General features: G+C 46.5%; 1 protein-coding gene across 3 annotated transcripts in view; it reads right to left on the reverse strand.

Annotated features, from left to right (window-relative positions):
* TTLL10 (tubulin tyrosine ligase like 10) overlaps positions 1 to 24,236 on the reverse strand; it is an 81,355-nt gene that overhangs the window by 46,923 nt on the left and 10,196 nt on the right. For all 3 annotated transcript variants that reach the window (XM_083163253.1, XM_083163252.1, XM_083163251.1), the window contains one exon: positions 20,908 to 21,272. In XM_083163253.1, coding sequence (XP_083019379.1) covers positions 20,908 to 21,196 — 289 coding nt within the window. In that variant the 5' untranslated portion in view covers positions 21,197 to 21,272. The remainder of the gene's footprint in view (positions 1 to 20,907; positions 21,273 to 24,236) is intronic.

Raw genomic sequence — 24,236 nt, forward strand, 5'->3', positions numbered from 1 at the left:
TCATATTGCTGCAGTACATTGGTAACCCAAAGCACTGTAGTTTAGTAAGAGCAGAAATACATCTCTTCTCATGTTGTTCTTGTTAGCAGAGTAAAATAAATATTCTGCGTGATTCGACTAAAATTCTAGGGGGAAAGATGACAATCTCGTTGATGGACCACCGCTGTCAGCTGTTTAGTAGCCCTACCACTAAGCATGGTAGGAAAGTTTTGTTGAAGAACAACACTACCTCCAGAATCTTTTACCTGTCTCTTGTTCCCTTAAGGGGTGTACACACGGTACTCAGTCCCAGCGATTTCAACTGATCCCCGAATGTGAAATCAAGATGTAGTTAATCCGTCAGAGAGACAACTAACTACACCGTGCCAGCCCTGCGACAATACACGGTGCAGGTGGCGTCATTTTCTTGCCTGCACAGTCTATCTGGCTGCGCAATGTTATCACCCGCTGTGTACACATGGGGCAATTCTGTCAAACCTTCTAGGTGATTTTGACAATCTAGTCAAAATCGCCTGGAAGAATCGCCCTGTGCCATATAAGTTATATATAGATAATTAGATTTGGGTGAGTTATTTTGTTTCTGTGCAGGGCAAATACTGGCTGCTTTATTTTTACACTGCAATATAGATCTCACTTTGAAGTAAAACCCCACCCAAATCTAATTCTCTCTGCACAAGTAACATCTGCCCCACCTGCAGTGCACATGGTTTTGTCCATCTAAGAAGGATTTTGTCAGAAAGTGTGAACTAGAGTAAGGCCCATAGTGAGCACAGGTACACCTCCATGTCTCTGGCACCTGATAGTAAGGAGCTTCTTTTAATCTGGATCGGGGAGCCGTGCTGTGGGCAGGAGTTGTGTGATGCAATGGGGGGGAGGGGGGGCATATGGATTTTTTAGTTTTACATTTCAACCAGATTATTGTTAGATTTCTCTCTACACGCCTTGCTCCAAGAGGCCCAAGCACTGAAGGCTGCAGTAGAAAGATATTGAGGCTTCTGCACCCTCGGGCTCCTCAATGTTAGATGTAGGACAAGCCCTATTTTCTTGAGAACAAGCAGATTATGGATGTCTGCCAAGGATCCCCCAACCTCCCTTATACGTCATGTTGGCTTGCTGCTAATTCATCTCCTCAGAGGTGCACATGATGTCTACCATTTAGGATTTCAATGTTACGGTTGATATTGCTTAGCATCTGCAGCCATAATTGAGTTCTATCTATTACTACTTACAGGAATCACCTAACAGACATTCAGTTACGTTTATGGTGGTGGTGCAGCAATGTGCAGCAGTTGACAAGAACACAGTGAAGCATCTATAATGCAGTGCGTATGGTGCTCACCTGCCACCCAGAACAGACTCAATTGTGTGCCATGTAAGGACCCTTTGTGGCGCCGTATAATCATACCTGCCGACTTTAAAAAACTCCTCTCTGGGAGGCGCGAAGGGGGGTGTGACTAGGCTAAGTTCCGGGGGCGGGACGAGGCTGATGTAACCAAGCCCCGTGCCCATGACAGGCAACCCCATTAATTTGCAGGTCTGTGGATGGGGTGAGGGGCTAAAATGATGCAAAATGATGCAAATCATGTCATTTTATCCCCTCCTTGCGGACCCGCAAAATTCTGCATTTTATATAGCAGGGAAGGGGGAGCAGGGGCTGTGGTGATAATGCGGGAGACGTACCCACCTTTCCGAGGGGCCGGGAGGGGGACCAGATTTGGGGGACCCTCCCAGCCATTCCGGGAGGGTAGACAAGTATGTGTATAATTAATGGTAATAATAAGCGACCAACTGGTGTAATTCACAGTACTTTAGAATTCATAACCTGTAAGGAATTTCTGCAGTGCTTTTCAGCTTAATCCTTACATTATATATATATATATATATATATATATATATATATATATATATATATATATATTGGAAAAAGAGGGTGGTACAAGCGCTGAGTGGATTCTCCGGATCAAGGAAAATTCTGTCCTCCAAATCATCATAGTGGAACAGTGTTAGCAATATTACACTATTCTATTTCCATTTTCTTTTGTTGTTCCACTATGATGATTTGAGAGGAATAATCTGTGGGGATAAGAGATACCCAAGTCCTGGATGCTATACTCCTGATAACACGCTCATCAAAAAGTGGTTGGAATCCACTAATAACGGTACACGTGTACACTATTGGGGTGATCACTCACTAAAGGTGAAGGGATCTATATTAAACCTAGACCTACTACACCAGAAGGCGCCCTTCTCACCTCTTTTTCATATATATATATATATATATATAGCAAAGTCCCTGAAGCACATCTTTCTGTCTGTCTGAACGCGATAATCTCGATGGGTGAAATTTTGTGCGGTTTTCACTATTACATAGTACAGGTCTTCCAGTTCTTGCAGCCAATATCAGCTATCTGCTTTTATCCCTCCACCACCCCTCCGTATTGCCCCATTGGTCATGCAAACATTCATCCGCAAATACTCACTGCCATCACTCCTCCCTCCTGGTGCCGTTGCTGGATACGGGGCGTGCAGCTTCCTGCATGCACTGCAAATGGTGCAAGACACCTAACTGAGGATACTGTTTGCCAGAGGCTGGTAAGTATGGCATGAGGATGCTGCTTCCACCTGAGTGTGTGACAATGAGGATCTGTGTGCGGGAGGGCTGATGAGTGCATGGGGCATGTGACCGTCTGTGTGCTGCCCATAATTGCTGTCATTGTTGCAGAATCAGGAACGTTGCTTTATACCATGTATGGCTTTACACTAGGTAAGGATACAGAAGGATACACTATTACTTCTACACCAGCCGTAGCGGCCAACGTGAGTAAACTAAGTACTTTATGCAGCGCTACATCTGTTGTGGCCTACACCCTGTCACCATTGCCCTATTCTATATGAGAGCTGAGCACACAGAGTTTATCATAAAGCGGGATGGAATATGGCACTCGCTATGTAGCCATACCCACTCACTGTGTAAGTCATAACCCGGTGCTTGTAGTACAGTTGCCATTCTAAGTGTATTCATGTTCCTGGCACATATCCTACGTTAATCCCTATAACCCACCTTTGCCATACACCCTCGCCACATCGTAGTGCTAAAATGTTGTATCATGCAGGTTCTGGGGTCGATTCTCTCCTCCTTCCTCGGCCCCGCTCAGTGCTGTGGATAACAGCATCCTGCGCACAGCTGTCAGTGGTGCTTCTCAGCTCGGAACAGGACTAGACACATGCTGGCAACTGTGCTGAGGGATCCAGTTTGAGATCCAGCAGGAGTCTTGCAGCTGCGTGTGGTAACTGACTTGGCCCCTAAGGGCCACAAAGACTGTGTGTGTGTGTGTGTGTGGGGGGGTGGACCTGGGTTTGATGCCAATTTGCAAGTGTCCCTGGCCATATCCAGCAAGCAAGGGTAGCTTTCGCATGTGTCCGGCTGGAGCAGAGTAGATGTGAGGAGGAGACGGATGAGGAACAGGTGAGGGGAATGAGATGCTGTGTCAGGGGTATGGGATGGTGCTTGCATGGAGGATTTGTGGTGCAGTGGAAGAAGGCCAGTGTGCATGCTGACACAGAGGGCAAAGGAGTGTGTGACTGGGGAGGGGGGCATTTCAGGAGCACATTGTGTTTCTTGAGGCACAATGAGACAATGGGGCTGAATGTTGGGGTGTGTGATGAGGAGCAGGGGCATGGAATGGTTTGACTGAGGCAGGGGGTTGGTTATAGGTAGCAAAGGGTGTGGAGCGGGGTGGCTGGGGTAGGGGGTGTGTGATGGGTAGCAGGTGGTGTGTGATGGGGAGCAGGGGGTATATAGTTGGATGGCTGGGGCAGGGGGTGTGTGATGGGGAGAAGAGGGCATACAATGGGCAAAGATTGCAAATTAAAACTGACAAAATTTTCATTGAGGGTAATATAATGGCTGTGGAACTGGAGAAACTGTTATACCCAGAATCCCAATGATTCCCTCAAATTTACCTTTTAATTAATGAGCCCAGTTCCCGATAACAATTTGCTCTGCCATAAATAAAGCACAAGGTCAAACACTTAATGTAGCTAGACTTTGTGGCCCTTTCACGTATTACATTTAAAAAAATATTTTTGTACTTATGTCTGAAGGAAAAATGACAAATGTGGTCTACAAAGAAATTTTATGTCACTAACATCATATTTATTTACAAACATCACTGTTACTAGAAAAAATGTACCCGTGCTAAGCAGGGTGGGAGGGGGTGCTAGTGTGCTATAATTGTTATGTATGTCATTTAAACAGACCATGCTACTTAGCAAGTGTACCAGACCACTAGAAGCCTATCCTGGTATCCCTATCCTGATATCCCAAGGCTTTGCTGTTCCCTTCCTAATAAATTATTATTACTGGTTTTCCGGCAACTGTTATATATGCCACCACATCTAAGAAAATATATAAGTAGCTATTACGATCACCTAGTGTACTATCAAACCAAAAAGAACAGCAGACAGTGATTGGCTTGTGTTAATAACTTGCTACTATTTCTTAGGGTCACTGTTCTTTTGTGAACCTTAAAAAATGACAAAGAATGTATTACACTATACATTGAATTCTAACAGTTTAAGCTTTTCAAATGGAATCATAGCCAGTTATGAAAGACTTTCCCTCCCACAAAGGATGACCTGGGGAAACAGATCTGGAGAAACAAGTACAGTGACAAATGTCAAATGGAACAGGCTACAATTGATGATGAGATGCGAAAGAAGATATTGCAGACAATGCCTGAAGGATGGTTGTAAAGTGCATTTAATCATTAAGGAGTTATGGCCTCTTGTGGAGTGACAAAATAGTGATTCCTGGGTCCACACAAGAGAAAAACATTGACAAAAATACATTGTGGTCACTTGGGAACAGTTTTGTTCAAAACATGTGCTAGAGCTTAGGGGGTATATTTAATAAAGTTTTTATAAATAAAAAGAGGTGATCAGATTCTGTCTTTAATTTCTCTATTACTTCCTAGAAAATGACAACCAGAATCTGGTTGCTATAGGCAAATATATTAAATTACCTGATTTAATTTTTAGAAGCTTTAGTATATATATATACCCCTTTCACATCGTAAAAATAACTCGGTTGGTGCGATGTGAAAAGGCCTTTTTCAATTCCCCGGTTCCAGCAACCCGGCATTCTTAAAAGAAAAGCTAATCCCAGATCGACCCGGGTTACTGTATTGTGCTGCGCATACTTCACACTATGGAGAAGGCAGAGCTTAGAGACAGACCACTGCTTCACCCCGTTTTGCGCCAGGAACCCGGCTTATTGACAGGTCACTGTATTAAGCGAAACATTGCAAATACTGGGTCTCTTCCGGGATGGACCCGTGTCCAAATTTCGGGTTCCACCCCAGCATTTGTGATGTGAAAGGGAAATCCGTGCTCTGCTACAAATCAAATTGAAAAATTGATAGCAAGTTGTCAAATACCAAGCAAATCAAAAGGAAACAGCAAACTCCATTGATGTCTTGAAAAATTTGTCAGGGTGAAAGGCAAATTTTGGGATCAGGGCTACAACAGAATAAAGACAAGTAGCTTGACCAATTTATAATGGGCAATGGTGTAAATAAATTAGGATTAGGGAGGTTAATCCCAGGATCGGGATCCCGGGATTTTGGCCTAAATTCGTCTGGATTTTAATACCGGGATTGAGCCTTCCAATCCCAAAATTCTGGGATTAGTAACCTCATGCAAAATGAACTGTTTTTTTCAAGCCGGGAAGCGCTGAGCACCTTAGTATATGGCTCAGATGCTGCCCGACTGCTGCTGACCACCGGCGGGCGGACTGCACAGCATGACCCCTGACATCATGTCACACTGCACAGCCCGGAAGCCGCTATGCCTCTACACTACTCTGTTCCAAACAGCTGCCCACCCACTGTGCTGCTTCCAGGGGGATCCACTGAAGATGAGCTTGCTGCTACCTGTTACCTTCGCCATGTAAGTGTACAGCGCAGGGGTAATGGGGAGAAATGGTAGGGGTTTACTCTGCCTTTGAAGTGATGTGCTGAGCAGGCAGTTTGGGGGGCAGGGGTGTTTTTTTTTTTTATTAGGGAGTCCAATCCCGGGATTGAGCATTTTTCAATCCCTGGGATTGGCATCAAAATATCAAAATGAAGAATATATAAAATATTATTAAAAATGGAACATAAAGCATAATTACAGTATACACATAAAAGAAGCCTAAAAAGTAGAACATTAGCTTCAAGTAACTTGAGGGACACTAATACCCCTTTTACACCGAGGCAAATACTTTTTTCCTCGTGGACCTGGTTTAGCGTCATTGTGAAAGGAGCACTGAAAAAAAATCGGGCCATTTTCCTGGGAATCCTACCCTGATCCTGACCAGGGTGGAACACAGGGAAGACCCAAGTGGTGGGGCAGTGTAAACGGGTAACCCGGTTCGATGCGACCTGGGATCCATTCACTCATGCTCTCCTCTCCCAACAATGGACGGCCCAGAAACACCCCCCCTTCCCCTTTGACATTACCCCCCAGGCAGATTTGACATCAAACCTGGAAAGTGAGTCTAAAGGGGTCACAAGCCGGGTGGATTGGTACCTAGCTTTTTGGTATAAAAAAGGTATTACTCTAATGTATACAGTAAAGGTCTCAATACAATAAGCCAAGGTATCACATGCAGCCTTACATGCAATACTTTGGCAACTGCCCCCCAGGAAGCCGTCGTACTCCCTGGAGGCTTGGATTGCATACGTTACATCGTATGCAGTCCCTTGGCATACGGTGTATCGTATGCCATTCACTGCCCCTGGAAAAGCCACAGGACAACCTACTGTATGCATTGGATTGGAATCAGAAGTAAATGACATATAAATGATATGACACTTTTCACATGATTTATAGGCCTGATGGATCAAATTGTATAAAAAAAGGGCCATATTGTACTATTGTATGGGCACTTTTAGAGAGCATATATTAATTTGGGGACAATCATGGAATAAATGAAACATTAACAATAATGGCAGAAATCCAAGACAAGTATATTGACCCTAGGTCATTGGTTCCCTGGGGTGCCTCAGGTTCTTGGTCCGGGATCGATTCAATTTATTTATGGACATTAGAAAAGGCAAAACCAGTGCTGGTAGCTGCCAGTCATAAATTATGTGGACGATCAGAAGTGAATCCTGTCCCTCCACACATAATTAAAGCTAAGAATTAACTATAACCACAATTTACTTACATTTATATATTTTTTTCTAAATTTCTCAATAAGAAACTTTTATTCTAGGGCTACCGTGATTCAAAAACGTTTGGGAACCACTGCTACAGTAGGTGATGAAATAAAAGCTATTTTATGCTATCATTTAGAACAGACTCATCAGGGGATCTCATTTTCTGCAAAAGAGTGAGAAATATACAGGTTGAGTGTCCCTTATCCAAAATGCTCGGGACCAGAATTATTTTGGATAACAGATTATTCTGTATTTTGGAATATTTTTATATTTGAATGAGGTATCTTGCATTTATGTTGTATAAGCACATAAAATACATGAAACACACACAAATATATTTTATTTGAGCATGAAGCAAAATGTTGTGCCAGTTACATATCATGGCCCCAGTAGTGCCAGTTACACATCATGTCCCCAATAGCATAGGTGCCGTTTTATGTTTTTGCTAGTGGGTGCTCAAGCCAAAAATATAGAGGAGTGGCTTCATGGGGAAGGGGTGTGGCCACAAAATAATACCAATTGATATTACGGAGCACAGTTGTCTCCAATATTCAAATTACGGCAACAGAGTTCCACATACATAAATGCCCCCACAGTGCAGGTACATAAATGCCCCCACAGTGCAGGTACTCCGTGGACAGAATACACTCTTCCCGGGTTTCCCAGGTGGCGGGTCCGGCAATGTGGGTGCAGCAGCCGCAAATTAGCAATTTAATATGGCGGCCCAGCAGCAGAACTCGAGCACCTTGGGTGCTCATCAATTTCCGTGGGTGCTCGGGCCTTTGAGCACCCACAGAATTGGCACCTATGCCCACTACTGGGCATAGGTGCTAGTTACAGATGTAGCCAGTAGGTTTTTACAAAAAAAAAAAGTACATTTTGGAGACTGTGGTTTTCGGATACTCAACCTGTATTACCATTAATCCCAACATGTATATAGATTTATTTACGTGATCCTTCAAGTAGCATAGGAGTATATGTATCCTCCAAGTTAATGTAATTGCGTGGTACTGTACGGTACTGTAGGTAGAGATTGCATGACTAGTTTGGTCACACAACCTTTTCGGTTAAAAACACAGATAAAGGACAAGGTTTTGGCTACGCTTTTACTAGAATCATTTTAAATACATAAATATGAGCCTTTAAATCATTTTATACTGTAAGCTTCATTTTTTTAAAATGTTTTGTAACTTTCACCATAACATAAATCATTTATTTATGCAGCTCACAAGTAAAAAAAAATCTTTAGGAGGAGACTATTTAAAATGACAAAGCCTGATGATCTTTCAGCAGGAAATGTGAATGAAATGCAACACTGGCTAAAAATAGACATATCTAGGGCACTGCAAAGCTGGCTCCAGTGGTCTCTGGGATGACTCACCTTGCTGCGTAATGAGGATGATCAAGGTTTTTTCCCCCCCTTGTTTTTAATCATAGGACTTAGAAATAATGAGCTTTACTTGTGAAAAGCTGATTAACTGCTTTCTTTTCCTGGCATTCTCCTTTAACACGTCACTATATGGTGGTGTTTAGATTATTATCTGAAATTGTATTAGCTCCCTCAGCACAGAGCAATACAACAATGCATATTTACAAATCCACTGCTGGACTTTCTCGCTTACTGCAGTTCTTAACCCTTTGAGTGCCAAGTGAATTTGTCAAAATAGGTGTGAAAATGGGCAAGAAAAAATTTGTATTCGTTATAATGACCTGTAATGTTTACCTTTTATAGGAAATCTAATTTTTTTTTTTTACACAACATTTTTTATTTGAATTTATATAACAAATGAGAGCGACGCTGGCATTTTTAGCAGATATTTTGTACATCTCTCACAGAGATGTTTGCACTCAAAGGGTTAAACATTTTAGTGCAGTGGGATTTTTCTTTGAATTCCAAAATGTCTATCTATCTTTATTAAAGCGTATTCACTTGGTGGACTGAAGCTTGAAAGAGCATCCAGACCTCCAGGGTTACACATTGATGTATACTGTTCTCATTTTTAATCTAAGATGTACTAAACTTCAAAAAGTGATAAATGGAGAGTGATAAACAACCAGCCAATCAGCTCCTACCTGTCATTTTTTCAAACCCAACCTGTGACATGGCAGGTCGGAGTTGATTGGCTGGTTGTTTATCACTCTCCATTTTATTACTTTTTAAAGCTTTGTACATCTGGCCCTTAGTCGATATGGTGTTTCAGGGGCTTAAAGGCGCATTAACTAATATCTAACAATCAATATAAAAATTGAGGGCCAAATGTAATCAAAAAGTGAGAGATTTTGGGAGAGTTTTCCCATTTATTTAAAGCGCCAATCTTTTACACTGCAAAACCAAGTTGCCATGTACATGATTGCCACTTTAATGGGAAAGGGTGTATTCTGTAAATTTCCATCATTAACTCTCATGTTGGGTGAAATTTTATAGGATGAGAGAAATCTCGGTACTTATGTAATATCTGAGCGCCCGATTTTTTCATCGCATCGCATGCAATATAGTGTCATACAATTCATGCGATGCGATTTTTCATTGTAAAGACCCGATTTTTAATTGTATAGTCACCCATGGGTGATTTCATACCCCTACTATCCAACTACGCATAGAGTTGATTTTATATAGTGTGGCGATCGCAGCGAGACCCGTGAGGACGCAGAATACATGTAAAGTAATCCGCGTCCGCTCGCCGCGCTTCGGGCTCGGTGGCTCGCTGCGCTCGCCACACTATATAAAATCAACTCCATGCGTAGTTGGATAGTGGGGGTATGAAATCACCCATGGTTGACTATACAATTAAAAATTGGGTCTTTACAATGAAAAATCGCATCGCATGCCTTAAGTAGTGGCATGCAATGAAAAAATCGGGCGCCCAGATAATGCATAAGTACCGAAATCTCCAGTTTTTTTAAAGCGGCAATCATTTACACTGAAATATCAAACTGTTTTTGCAGTGTAAATGATTGAGGGGGAGATTCTCTAAACTAAAAATGCAGTAAAAACCCCATTATCGGCAGTGCCGGTGGAAGGCACCGCAGCACCCCAGGCGGGGGGGGATGCTCTGGTACTCCCCCTCCCCCTAGGGGTGGTGGTGTGTGCTCCGATTCGGGTGCTGTACAGGGGGGGTGCCGGTAATTGCGGCGGCTATGTTCCGGGGGTGGTTGGCTGGGGGTGTCGGGTGATGCGCCGTGTGATGCGGCGGCCTCCTAGTCAATCCGGAGGGGGGAGTTGCGGCGGCCTCCGGTGCCACTCAACTCCATGGGGGGAGGACCTGCTGAAAACTGGTGCCCTCCAGTGGCCGGCGCCCTAGGCAAATGCCTAGAGCTGCCTAGTGGTGGAGCCGGCCCTGATTATCGGGGTTTTTAGCATATTTTGGGATGCTCTAAGCATCCCCCGCCGGGTTACCGCGGTGTGGGGCATAGCCAGAAAAATCTGGTGATGCCCCATAGAAGCCTATGGGCTTCTACCGCAACCCACAGCCGCCCCGCACCGACTCCCTGCCGCACCACACCGACCCCCGCTGCCCCGCACCGACCCCCCCTCACCTGTGTCCGGGCAGCACAGAGCTGTGCTGCCCGGACCTGTGACCGCCTCCTCCTCCCTGCACTATGATCCTCTTCCGGGTGCAGGGAGGAGGAGAGCCTGGTGCAGCAGCAGCAGTGACGGGTAAGGGAGGGAGGGGGAAGCCGCCAGGACCCAATGGGACCTGGCGACTCTCACCGCAAAGGACAGCTCTTAACGCAAGAGCTGTCCTTTGCCATAATTATCGCATATGTTAGAACATATGCGATAATTATGTATGCGATGGGCGGCGAAGGGGGGGGCGGAGCTGGGCCGCGATTGTTAGAGAATCTCCCCCTGAATCTGAATCTCTCATCCTATTAAATTTCCCCCCATACTGTGAAGTAGGTTATATATAACTGCCCCAGCCATTGCAGCTTCACTTTAGCATAGCGGCAATGTATCATGCTTTCGAAAAATCAGTACCTTACATTCAGAAATGCATATGGAACACAAGTTGACACTAGTTTATATCCTAAGGTGGGAGTTCTATTGAAGATGGAATGTTGTTCCGAGCAATCAATCTGCTTCTATCTATTATCTTCTAGAAGGTGCTACATAAATAAATAAATAGATTGATTGGTTTCCATAGCAACATCCCATTAGTAAATAAACCCCTGAGTTTGATTCAGAAACAGATGTTACTGTAATATTACCACACATATCAATTGTTTTTTTAAGATCTGCACATGTGTAGAATCTGCATTATACTTGTGCAGAACTGGGACATCCTGAGATGGCCAATGTTCACTCAGATGATCTGATGACTGCGTCTTCGGACGTAGTAGCAGATCACAGAAGCTGTCAGGAGGTGTATTTGCCTATTGTCGCACAGCTGTTGTATACAAATACCTTTTCTGTATCAGCCATACGGTGTTATGAACTGATACATAGTCCTAGGGGCAAAACTTGCAGAGGCAATGGAGGCTCCAGCCACTGGGCTTCAAGCCCTGAAGGGGCACCTGCATGTAAAGCATCACCTGTGTGGTTCGCAGCAGGATTCTCTTGCAATGGAGCTCTGCTGCGTACCCGTAGGTAATTGGCTCCAGTGGCGTAGCTACAGGGGTCGCAGCGGTCGCACCTGCGACCGGGCCCCTGAGCCAGGGGGGCCCAACCCCCCGCCACTGTCTGTCACCCCCGCCACTAATATGTTCGCATGATAAAGGGCAGCGTGCGCCGGCAGCTGTTCTGCCCGGCGCCGGCGGCCTGCCTGCTCACCCGGTCCCAAGAAGCTCTCCCCCTGATCACTCAGCACTGCGGGTGTCGCGGCACTGACGTCATGCGGAGGACCCGCGGCCCGCCTGCATCGTCTCTGTGCGCGCACTAAGTACTGGAGAGCGTGACAGGGTGCACCAGCGGGCTGAAAGAAGCACCAGTGTGGCAGCCGCCTGACTGCCACTACTGAAGGACTGCAGCAGGTAAATCCTGCTTACAGTGTGTGAATGGTGCTTACAGTGTGTGTGTGTGTGTGTGTGTGTGTGTGTGTGTGTCTGTGAATGGTGCTTACATTGTGTGTGTGTGTGTGTGTGTGTGTGTGTGTGTGTGTGTGTGTGTGTGTGTGTGTGTGTGAATGTTGCTTACAGTGTGTGTGTGTGTGTGTGAGAATGGTGCTTACAGTGTGTGTGTGTGTGTGTGTGTGTGTGAATGTTGCTTACAGTGTGTGTGTGAATGTTGCTTACAGTGTGTGTGTGAATGGTGCTTACAGTGTGTGTGTGAGTGAGTGAGAGAGAATTGTGTTTACAGTGTATGTGTGTTTATATCTTGATAAAGGTCATAGGAGTACAAAACTATGCCCTTTAGCAGATAGCCTGCTCAGTTTTGTCCATGTAGAGGTTGATATTGTTTCCTTTAGGGGTAGTTGGCACCAGAGCCAGATGTTTCAGTTTCGTTACAGGATGCCATTAATATATATTTCCAGCAAAAAAAGTTTCACTCATAACGGCTGTGCTTTAAAAATCCTGCGTTTGCCACTGAATATATATCATTATCAAGGTGGATTTTTTTTTTTTTTAAATTTTGTTGTATGTAGGGGGGGGGGGGGGCCAAGCTGACCTTTCGCACCAGGGCCCATGAACCCTTAGCTACGCCCCTGATTGGCTCTATACCAGTAGCTCTACTAACATTTGCAATAGGGGACAGGATGGCTCCTGCCTGGTTCCACTCAGCCTGCGCTGCAGCAAGCAATGCTGCTGGACTCTGAGATGATATGCACAGGTGAATGGCACCAAACTCCAACTTGCCTACAGCGACTGAGATTAATTTACACCCCTGCATAGTACTATCTTCATCAGCGGCGTAGCTTTGTTTGGGGCGCCCCCCCGCCGTTAATAGGGGGGCGCCCCCCCCCTCCCCGCCTGCCCGGCCGGCCCCCCGTACCTGCCCCCCGTGCCTGCCCCCCGTGCCCCCTCCCCCATTGCCGCATGCTTATCTGTCCGCGCGTCCCGGCTCCCCTCCTGGATTCAATAAAGTCTATGCAGACGGACCACGATAAAATGGCCGCCCCTATACCGCAGACAGTTTCAGAGAACAGTCTGCTTTATGGGGCGGCCATTTTATCGTGGTCCGTCTCCATAGCATTGATTGAAGCCAGGAGGGGAGCCGGGACGCGCGGACAGGTAAGCATGCGGGGCGGGGGGATTACTATAGCACCGCAGCCCCCCCGGTGCCCCCATATGCACAGCGCCCCCCCCCCCCGCGACCGTGGAGGGCTGCGGTGCTATAGTTCCGCCACTGATCTTCATCATACTCCCAATGTCACAAACCGTGGGTCTCAGCCCCGTCTGAGACCACGTCCATTACCTTCCCGGTGGTCAGCGTTGAGAGTAAGGCCTCTGGTTGCTGTCAGTGTCTGGCAAGATGTCCCATGTGTGGCTGGCGCTGACCCGTGTAATCGACATGCCGGCATGGTGGACTCCGCGCGTCATGGGCGCCGCCATGACACTTGCACTCAGCTGACCAGGGGGTCCAATCCCGCTGCTCAGCCTGGGTAACCTCTGACCCACACACCTGCATACCTCTCAGGTATGCTCACTCTTTTCCTGTACTGATTGGTGCTGCTGCAGCTAGCCAATCAGTACTCAGCGAGGGGGATATATTCCGGCCTCTAACTCTCAGTCATCGCCTTGAATATGTGTTCATCTGACCTCAGTACCTCCTGTGTTCAGCTGTTTCCAAAGGCTTCTGGTTATCCGGTCTCCCCGTGTATCTCTCGCAGATTCTGCCGTTACTACCTGGTTTGTCATCTCCAGAAGACTCCTGCCATTCCACTCTGCAGTCGAGTGATTACTCCTGTTACCATCCTCACCTGGCATACCATCTCCAGAAGCCTCCTGCTATTACCATCGTGCAGTTGAGTGATCTCATCGACCCAGCCGTCGACATCAGTGTTGACACTTTCACACTGTGCCTCCCAGAGACTATTCCACCTACCCGTGTCTCCAGTGTCATTACCACTCACAGCCTACGTCCAGAGGGCCAGGGCAGAGGGCCGCGACCTGCCTGTCAGACGCAGCGAAGTCCATATCCCCTTGCGGGGGTCCCTGGTGAATACCGCTGGCAGGTTAGACTCCGCGCCTCTGTTTACGGTCTCCGCCAACACTCTGGTACGCAAGGCTTTGGCTCTGTGCATGTCATTCATCAGGCCTCCAGCCTTCCGATACACAGCGCCCTCCACTGGTCCACCACGGTCAGGGCCGGGAACACAACAGACCCCAGACCTGACAGTATATTCAAGGCCGATGGACTCGGCTCAAGACCCAAGTGTGGGACCAGCGGTTCTTCAAAATGTTGCTGCCAGAATGGAGACCCAAGAAGCCACCCAGCAGCAGGTGATCAAATTCTTACAGGATGTGTCCAGCCAGTTGGACACCCTGCAACAGTCCCTGTCGACTTCTGTGTCAACCTCTCCCGTACGATCAGCAACACCAGCCCTACCTTCTCGTCTCCACCTGCCAGCACCCACCAAATACGATGGTGACCCCAAGACCTGCAGAGGGTTTATCAACCAGTGCCAAATTCAGTTCGAATTGATCCCTCAGAACTTTCCTACGGCCAGAATTAAAATTGCATACATGGTGTCGTTATTGACTGGTTCTGCCCTGAAGTGGGTATCACCCTTATGGGAAAGAGCAGATCCTCTGCTGGCAGACTATGATCAATTCATCCAGACCTTCCGCCGCATATTCGACTTGCCAGGTCGACCCGTGTCAGCAGCTACCGACATCCTCCAGATTAAGCAAGGGTCCCGCCCCATGGGGCAGTATGTAATCCACTTTCAAACTCTTGTGTCTGAATTACAGTGGAACAATGAAGCCCTCACAGCTGCCTTCTGGTTAGGAGTCTCTGACCGGATCAAAGATGAGCTGGCGTCTCGCGATCTTCCTGACCAATTGGAAGATCTTATATCTCTATGTATCAAGATTGATCTACGTCTTCGTGAGAGAGGACTAGAAAAACACAAGAAGTTAATTCCCAAAGTTTCTCCCAAGGTTCGTTCTGAGTCTCCTACGCGTGAAGAACCAATGCAAGTGGGTAGATCACGACTGACTCCCGAAGAACGTACCCGTAGGCAGCGCAATCGTCTGTGCATATATTGTGCTGCTCCTAGTCATTTCATTAACAATTGTCCCGAGCGTTCGGGAAACGACCGGGCCTAACCTGTAAGGGAGGAGTCAGGTTGGGTCAAGTGGTGAAATCTCCTCCAGAAAATGACTTTGTTTTGCCCGTATCTTTGGATACCCCTGCCGGTGCCCATGCTAGCACTGCCTTGGCAAATTCCGGGTCAGCCGGGAATTTTATCTCTCAAGATCTGGTTACCAAACTGAAGATCCCTATGGAACCATTAGTTCCCCATCTAGCGGTTACAGCAGTTGACGGCAGCAGAATCCCAGGCAGTGAGGTTCGTTTCTGTACCAGCCTCCTCACCCTTAGAGTCGGCATGCTGCATCAGGAGCAGATCAAATTTCTTGTCATTCCCAAATCTTCTTATGAAATCGTCCTCGGTCTTCCCTGGTTTCGTCTCCATAATCCCAACATCAATTGGAAGACGCTTCAGATCGAGCAATGGAGTTCTCATTGCCAACAGCAGTGTATCAAGTCAGTGGTACCCACTCGTTCAGCCAATGTAAAAATTCTTCCTGGGCTCCCCGAAGTCTACAGTGAATTCGTTGATGTGTTCTGCGAGCAGTCTGCTGATACTCTTCCTCCTCATCGTGATTGGGACTGTAAAATTGATCTCCTCCCAGGGAAATTCCCTCCTAAAGGTCGAACTTATCCATTGTCCGTTCCTGAGACTCAAGCCATGTCTGTATACATACAGGAGAATCTTCAGAAAGGCTTCATCCGGTCCTCCAGTTCCCCAGCAGGCGCAGGTTTCTTTTTTGTAAAGAAAAAAGATGGAGGCCTTCGCCCATGCATCGATTACCGAGGTTTAAACAACATCACAGTCAAGAACAGCTACCCGCTTCCTTTAATTACCGAACTTTTCGACCGAGTGAGAGGTGCCCGAGTCTTCACCAAATTGGACCTCCGAGGGGCATACAACTTGATAAGAATTCGTGAAGGTGACGAGTGGAAGACCGCATTTAACACCCGGGATGGTCATTACGAGTACCTGGTAATGCCTTTCGGCCTCTGTAATGCCCCAGCAGTATTCCAGCAATTTGTGAATGAGGTTTTCAGGGACATGCTCTATGTTTGTCTTGTGGTATACCTCGATGACATCCTCATCTTTTCCAAAGACTTATCCTCTCATCGAACTCAGGTCAAGGAAGTATTGTCTCGTCTTCGCCGAAACAAACTGTACGGCAAGATTTCCAAATGTACCTTCGAAGTTCCTTCCGTGCCCTTCCTGGGTTACATCATTTCTGGTTTTGACTTACGTATGGATCCAGAGAAGTTGGAGGCTATTAACGGGTGGTCACAACCCACTTCCCTCAAAGCAGCCCAACGCTTTATAGGGTTTTCCAACTACTACAGGAAATTCATTCGAGGCTTCTCCACGTTGATTGCACCCATCACCGCACTCACCAAAAAGGGGGCTAATCCAGCCAGCTGGCCTCCAGAAGCCGTCGCAGCTTTCCAGTTTTTAAAACAAGCCTTTGTCACTGCTCCTATCCTGTCCCAGCCTGATGTCAACAAACCCTTTTTTCTTGAGGTAGATGCCTCTCACATAGGAGTCGGTGCTGTATTATCCCAAAAGAACAGTGATGAAAAACTCCACCCCTGTGGGTTCTTCTCTCGCAAGTTTCTTCCAGCAGAAAGAAATTACTCCATTGGAGACCAAGAATTACTGGCCATCAAATTATCCCTCGAAGAATGGAGATATCTTTTAGAAGGTGCCAAGTTCCCCGTGACGATCTTCACAGATCATAAAAACCTGTTATACCTCCAGTCTGCCCAATGTATGAATCCTCGACAGGCTCGTTGGTCCTTGTTTTTCTCTCGTTTCTCTTTCAAGTTGTTATACCGTCCAGGTACTCAGAATGTGAAAGCTGATGCCTTATCTCGTTCCATGCAAGAGGATTCTGACCTACAGGAGAATCTGCCCATTCTTGACCCCATCGCCTTTGCTCCCACGCAAGTGTCGCCTGTGCCTCCTCCTGGTAAAATCTTCGTCCCCACTGAACTGCGTCAGAAGCTTCTCTCCTGGGCACACAAGTCATTATTCTCTGGGCATCCTGGCGCCCAGGGGACATTAAAGATTCTTCAGAGATCCTATTGGTGGCCGCAGATTGGCAAGGAGGTGAAGGAGTTTGTGGCTTCATGTCCAGAGTGTGCACAGCACAAAGTGTCCCGACAAGCTCCAGCCGGCCAGCTCCATCCTCTGTCCATTCCATCTCGTCCCTGGACTCACATTTCAATGGACTTTATCTGCGACTTACCCAAATCTCAAGAGTATAACACCATATGGGTAATAGTTGACAGATTTTCCAAGATGGCCCGATTCATTCCATTACCCGGGCTACCGTCCGCCCCCAGTTTGGCTCAGCTGTTTGTACAACATATCTTCAAAAGTCATGGCTTGCCTAATGAAATTGTGTCCGATCGTGGGGTACAATTTGTAGCACGGTTTTGGAGAGCCCTGTCTGATGCATTCCAAATCAAATTAAAGTTTTCTTCAGGCTATCATCCCCAGTCCAACGGTCAGACAGAAAGGGTGAACCAGGATCTGGAGACTTTCCTACGTCTTTATATATCATCCTCTCAAGATGACTGGTCGAGACTCCTCCCATGGGCAGAATTTGCTCATAACTTCAGGTACCACACTACCACTGGTCATTCCCCTTTCTTTATAGTCTATGGACAAAATCCCCGTGCCCCCAATTTTGAAGCTTTACCTGCGATAGAAGTACCTGCAGCCGCAGCAGCCGTTAAACACTTTTCTCAAATCTGGCGAGAGGTTCATTCCAACATCAAGAAAGCTTCAACAAGGTACAAATTCTTTGCAGATCGCAAGAGAAGAGCTGTTCCTGAGTTGCGTCCAGGGGATAGAGTTTGGCTTTCTACCCGAAATCTCAGACTAAGGGTCCCTTCTATGAAATTTGCTCCCAGATTCATTGGTCCTTACACTGTTCTTCAAAAGATCAATCCTGTGGCTTATAAGTTGAAGTTACCCAAATCTTTACGCATCCCCAACTCATTCCACATCTCTTTGTTACGCCCTCTCATCCTGAATCGCTTCCATACTTCTTCACCATCACTACCCAAAGTTCGAACCAGCAGGGGAGTGGAATTCGAGATCAACAAGATTATTGATTCTCGTCGGCGATATGGGCGCCTCCAGTACCTCATTGATTGGAGAGGATATGGTCCTGAGGAGAGGAGTTGGGCCAATGCAGAAGATGTGCATGCCCCCCGTTTACTCAAAGTGTTCCATGAAGAGAACCCGTCCAAGCCTAAAGGGTGTTCGGTGCCCACCCTAAAAGGGGGGGGTACTGTCACAAACCGTGGGTCTCAGCCCCGTCTGAGACCACGTCCATTACCTTCCCGGTGGTCAGCGTTGAGAGTAAGGCCTCTGGTTGCTGTCAGTGTCTGGCAAGATGTCCCATGTGTGGCTGGCGCTGACCCGTGTAATCGACATGCCGGCATGGTGGACTCCGCGCGTCATGGGCGCCGCCATGACACTTGCACTCAGCTGACCAGGGGGTCCAATCCCGCTGCTCAGCCTGGGTAACCTCTGACCCACACACCTGCATACCTCTCAGGTATGCTCACTCTTTTCCTGTACTGATTGGTGCTGCTGCAGCTAGCCAATCAGTACTCAGCGAGGGGGATATATTCCGGCCTCTAACTCTCAGTCATCGCCTTGAATATGTGTTCATCTGACCTCAGTACCTCCTGTGTTCAGCTGTTTCCAAAGGCTCCTGGTTATCCGGTCTCCTCGTGTATCTCTCGCAGATTCTGCCGTTACTACCTGGTTTGTCATCTCCAGAAGACTCCTGCCATTCCACTCTGCAGTCGAGTGATTACTCCTGTTACCATCCTCACCTGGCATACCATCTCCAGAAGCCTCCTGCTATTACCATCGTGCAGTTGAGTGATCTCATCGACCCAGCTGTCGACATCAGTGTTGACACTTTCACACTGTGCCTCCCAGACACTATTCCACCTACCCGTGTCTCCAGTGTCATTACCACTCACAGCCTACGTCCAGAGGGCCAGGGCAGAGGGCCGCGACCTGCCTGTCAGACGCAGCGAAGTCCATATCCCCTTGCGGGGGTCCCTGGTGAATACCGCTGGCAGGTTAGACTCCGCGCCTCTGTTTACGGTCTCCGCCAACACTCTGGTACGCAAGGCTTTGGCTCTGTGCATGTCATTCATCAGGCCTCCAGCCTTCCGATACACAGCGCCCTCCACTGGTCCACCACGGTCAGGGCCGGGAACACAACAGACCCCAGACCTGACACCCAACTCTCAATGCATGGGTTAAGCATTTATTCCTTCAATTGTTTTGTTAGATTAATGTGCCTGAAGAAAATCTGATTGCATTCCATCAGTGTGTTTAGATCCGCATCTCTAGAATACTTGTTTATAAATTTCCATTTTCAATCAGATATATATTATATTATGTTAACGTATTCACGATCATATATTTTGAAACCAATTGTAGCAGTTGGCTCATTTTGAAAAATATCTTATCCCTGTTTATTATGATAATTGATAGACACTGCTGCCTTGTTTTCATCTAGTTTTGTGCTCAGTGCAAGGCAATCTGTGTTTGCAGACTCCAGGAACACGGACTCACAAGATGAAATTTAATTAGACAACCTAGTTTTATTAACTGCTCAAGAAATTCAATATCAAGTAGTGACTCTTATTCACAATAAAGTACAGTGTAGTGTGCAGAACCCGGGTTCTCTAAAGCTCTGATAGATTGGGTTACTGCTAAGTGGGGTATTCAATTAGCATGGATTGCCACTGAAGAAATCCAATTAGGGATGATTACACCATACTTAGGGATGCCAATCCCAAGGCATTTCTTAAATCCCAGAATTCATGATATAAAAATGCCCAATAGGGATTGGTTTCCCTAATAAAAAAAAACCCGCCTCAGCCGTCTGCATATTTACTTATATGTGTGGTGCGGCAGGGTGCTATGTGGTGCAGGCCAGGAGCCAGATCGGTGGGCGGACGATGGAGCCGGGAGCCAGGTGGATGGGCGGGTGATCCCTCCTGCCCCACTGCTGGGCGCATCCCCCATAGGTTTGTATGGGCTACGGATTGCACTGCTGCCAGGGCATTGCGGTCGGCGGAGGCGTGCGGGGGGGGGGGGGGGTGAGCGCTAACCGTGCACGGACCCCTTGGTGCCCAGCTCAGCACATCGTAGGGACCGTCTCTGTCCCTGCGAGAGGGTGATATATTCAGGTGATAGGATCGCATTTTACAACGGCTTGATAAATGGGCCCCTAACACATTGACTCTATTTAGGCCATGAGCAAACATTTGGGTTAAATGTTGCAGTATTATATGAATGGACTTACATCTGCTGTAATATTGCAGCCATCATTATATTGTTGTTAGGTTACTTTCGCCAATATATTTCTATGCTAGAGCACTGGTGATTTAGATCTTAAAAATCTGAGGAATAACTTATTTTATGAAACACAAATATTCGATATGTCAGATATTTTCAAGTAATTTAACCAGACTTACATCTCTTCTTTTTTCGTGCTGATGAAGCCGCTTTTCTAGGACCAGTCAAAACCTTTCTCAGTCTCCTTTTGCTTGAGGGATCAGTAGAACTTTTTTCCGCAGAAAGAGCATCTTTTGACCATTCCGGTCTGTTTTCATTACTATCATCAGTTGAAGGTTGTTTCTTTTCTTTTACATCGTTTGAGGTACTTTGTGTTTTATGTTGCTTTATTTCGTCTGGCTTTGGAACCTGGTTTGATGTATCACATAATCCATGCTGTGAATCGGTTTGACTGGTTTTTAACTGCATTTTGTGAGATTGGAGATGGATTTCAGTTGTGATCCTTAGTCATTCTGGCTATTCAATAGGATTCAATGACATTTCTCTGTTGGGAAAAAGAATATATACTGTATCTTTTAGATATATTAATAACAAGATCACATTTATGTAGCTTCATTTGGTGTCTTTGTTCAAAATGAATGTGGTTGAAAATAAAACACAGTGCATTGCTCATTATAAAATACGAGGACAGGTCAACGTTTGCTTTTGAAATTGACCCAAAAATTTTGTCTTGTGATCTTCAACTGGTTATTTTTGGTATATATATATTTTTTTTTTTAATTCAGAATATTTTTACTTCTTTTAAAAAAAAGAAAAATGTATTAATATCAGTAACTAAAAACAAAAACCATACAGTACCAGTCAATAGTTGGACACACCTTCTCATTCAGTGGTTTTTGTTTCTTAAATTTAATTTCTACATTGTAAATTAATACTGAAGACATCAAAACTATGAAAGAACACATATGGAATTATGTTGTAGATGAAAATGTTTTAAACAAATCAAAATATTTTTTTGTGATTTTGATTCCTCAAAGACCTAAAGCCAATTGAGACGCTTTGGGATGAGTTGGATCGCAGAGTGAAGAAAAAGCAGCCAACAAGTGCTTAGCACCTCTGGGAACTCCTTCAAAACCATTCCAACGGACTACCTCGTGAAGCTAAGTGAGACAATGCCAAGAGTGTGCAAAGCTGTCATCAAAGCAAAAGGAGGCTACAGTAGTTTGAGGATTCTAAAATATAATAAATATTCTGATTTGTTTAAAACTTTTTGGTTTACAACATAATTCCATGTGTCTTCTTTCATCGTTTTGAGGTCTTCAGTATTAATCTACTGTACAATACAGAAAATAACATAAATAAACAAAACACCATTGAATGAGAAGGCGTGTCCAAACTTTTGACTGGTACTGTATGTTATAGATCAAACATCTACTGTATATAATAGCCACCAGTGCCATAACTAGACATTTTGGTGTCATGTGTCATAAAGAGAATTGTCACCCCCCCCCCCAATACATGGTCAGTGCACGCCGAAGGAGAATGTAGGGGTGTGGCTTCATAGGGAAGGGTCATGGTCACATAAAGGTACCAATGCACATTATACCACACAGTAGTGTCCGTTATTCACATTACACTACACAGTGCCACTTGTACACATTGCGCAAGGTAAAGCCCCTAAGACACACTGCACCAGTTAGAGCCCTTTAGGCTCACTGCTCTAGGTATAGGTAGATGTAATGTACACAGGACTAGCACCCCTTATGCACATAATGCCCACAGGACGATCCACCTGCTGGGGAAAAAAGTGCAGCACAGAGGGTAAGCGCTCTCTCAGCCTGTAACAGGGAGAGTCGGGGGACAAGGTGTGTACCAGTGGATATGCCCACAGTGGGCAAGGCACCACTGGCACACACCTAGTTATGGCCCTGATAATCAGCAATGATCAGTTATGTGCCGCAGGGGTACCCCTAATGCTGCCAACGCAATGACAGGTACAGGACAGACACAGAGAAGAGAAGCACTAGTACAGGGTAAATCTGGCTTTAGGGCATGTACTGGAGTGACCCATAACATGCATTTGTATACCGACCCCATTTCCCAGGATATTTACGGGTCAACCTGGGTCAGCCTCAGTTCAAACATGCCCCTTAAATATAACTGGGGTCCAAAGACCCAACAATACACCCCCAATAAGTGTTGAGGGTTGAACACGGGTAAGACTTGTGTTCAGGGGCAGTGTAAAGTAAACAGGTAACCCGAGTCATTCAACCCGGGTTGAATGACTGTTGCAAGTATCGAGGATGCAACAGGGTATGCAGCCGGGGAGGAGATAAATGGTGCCGGTGTGCATCATTCACCTCACGGATGGGGGCTGGGAGCAGCCCAGCAGCTTTCTAGTGCTGGGCTTGACCCCAGCATGTCGTAGGCACCACGGGGGTCCCGGGCAGCGGATTTCCAGTTGCTTGGAGAAGATGTCATCTCTAAAGGCCCCCGTACATTAGGCCGACTTGTCCTTAGGACAAGTCGGACCCAATTCTCCTGTGAGCTGCCCGGGAGGCTCACACACAATTTGGCACTTGATGAGCCAAATTTGACATGTGATAAATCGCTTGCGATTTATCACATGTCGGGGTGCAGGGGGCGGGCGGTGAGGGTCAGGGGGCGGCGGTGCTCTTATCAGGGGGAGCAGTGGGGCGGGCAACGGGTCCCTGAGTGCTAAGCTGGCGGCGCCGGGGAGTGCTGACCTGGCCGGGCAGTGATGATCATAGATATCAGCACAGCAGCGCTGCGGGACGGGACGCGCAGTGGCGGGTATTAGATTTTAAAATACCTGTCAAATGACTGGCCGTTCTCTAATTGGCTGGCTGAGAGCTCAGCCAATCAGAGAACGGCTAGACATTTGACAGGAATTTTAAAATCTAATACCCGCCACTGCGCGTCCCGTTCCGCAGCGCTGTCCCGTCAGCACTCCCCGGCGCCACCAGCTTAGCACTCAGGTTCCCGCTGCCCGCCCCACTGCTCCGCCGGTGTCTGCATGCATATGCCTGTCAGGTGGGCAGGCATATGCATACAGGGAGGTCGGACGTGATCGTATGTACTGACCGTCCAACCTCCCTGATCCGGTCCGATGCGCACGGGACCGCGCATCGGATCAGATATCACACACCTGCGATTTTGGGCCGATTTCACCCGATTATCGGCACAAAGTGCCGAAATCGGATGAAATCGTCCCCAAAATCGCATAGTGTATGAGGGCCTTAAGGAGGGAGCATTGAAGACCCGGTCGGCACCACAGTGTAAACACGATGAATCTCGGATCGACCCGGATTGGAACTGAGCCGGAATTTTGGTGTAAAAATCAGAGCCGGGATTTTGGTGTAAAAATCGGTATTATATATAATGCCTTTTATGTGCATGTATTTCTTTCATTTTGAATACTTTAACTTTTGGGGGGACTACAGCAATTCAATTGCACATGGGTGAATTGTTGGCTAAATATATATGA

This window comes from Crinia signifera, chromosome 19 (genome assembly GCF_055691185.1).
Source record: "Crinia signifera chromosome 19, ASM5569118v1, whole genome shotgun sequence".
Taxonomy (NCBI): Eukaryota; Metazoa; Chordata; class Amphibia; order Anura; family Myobatrachidae; genus Crinia; species Crinia signifera.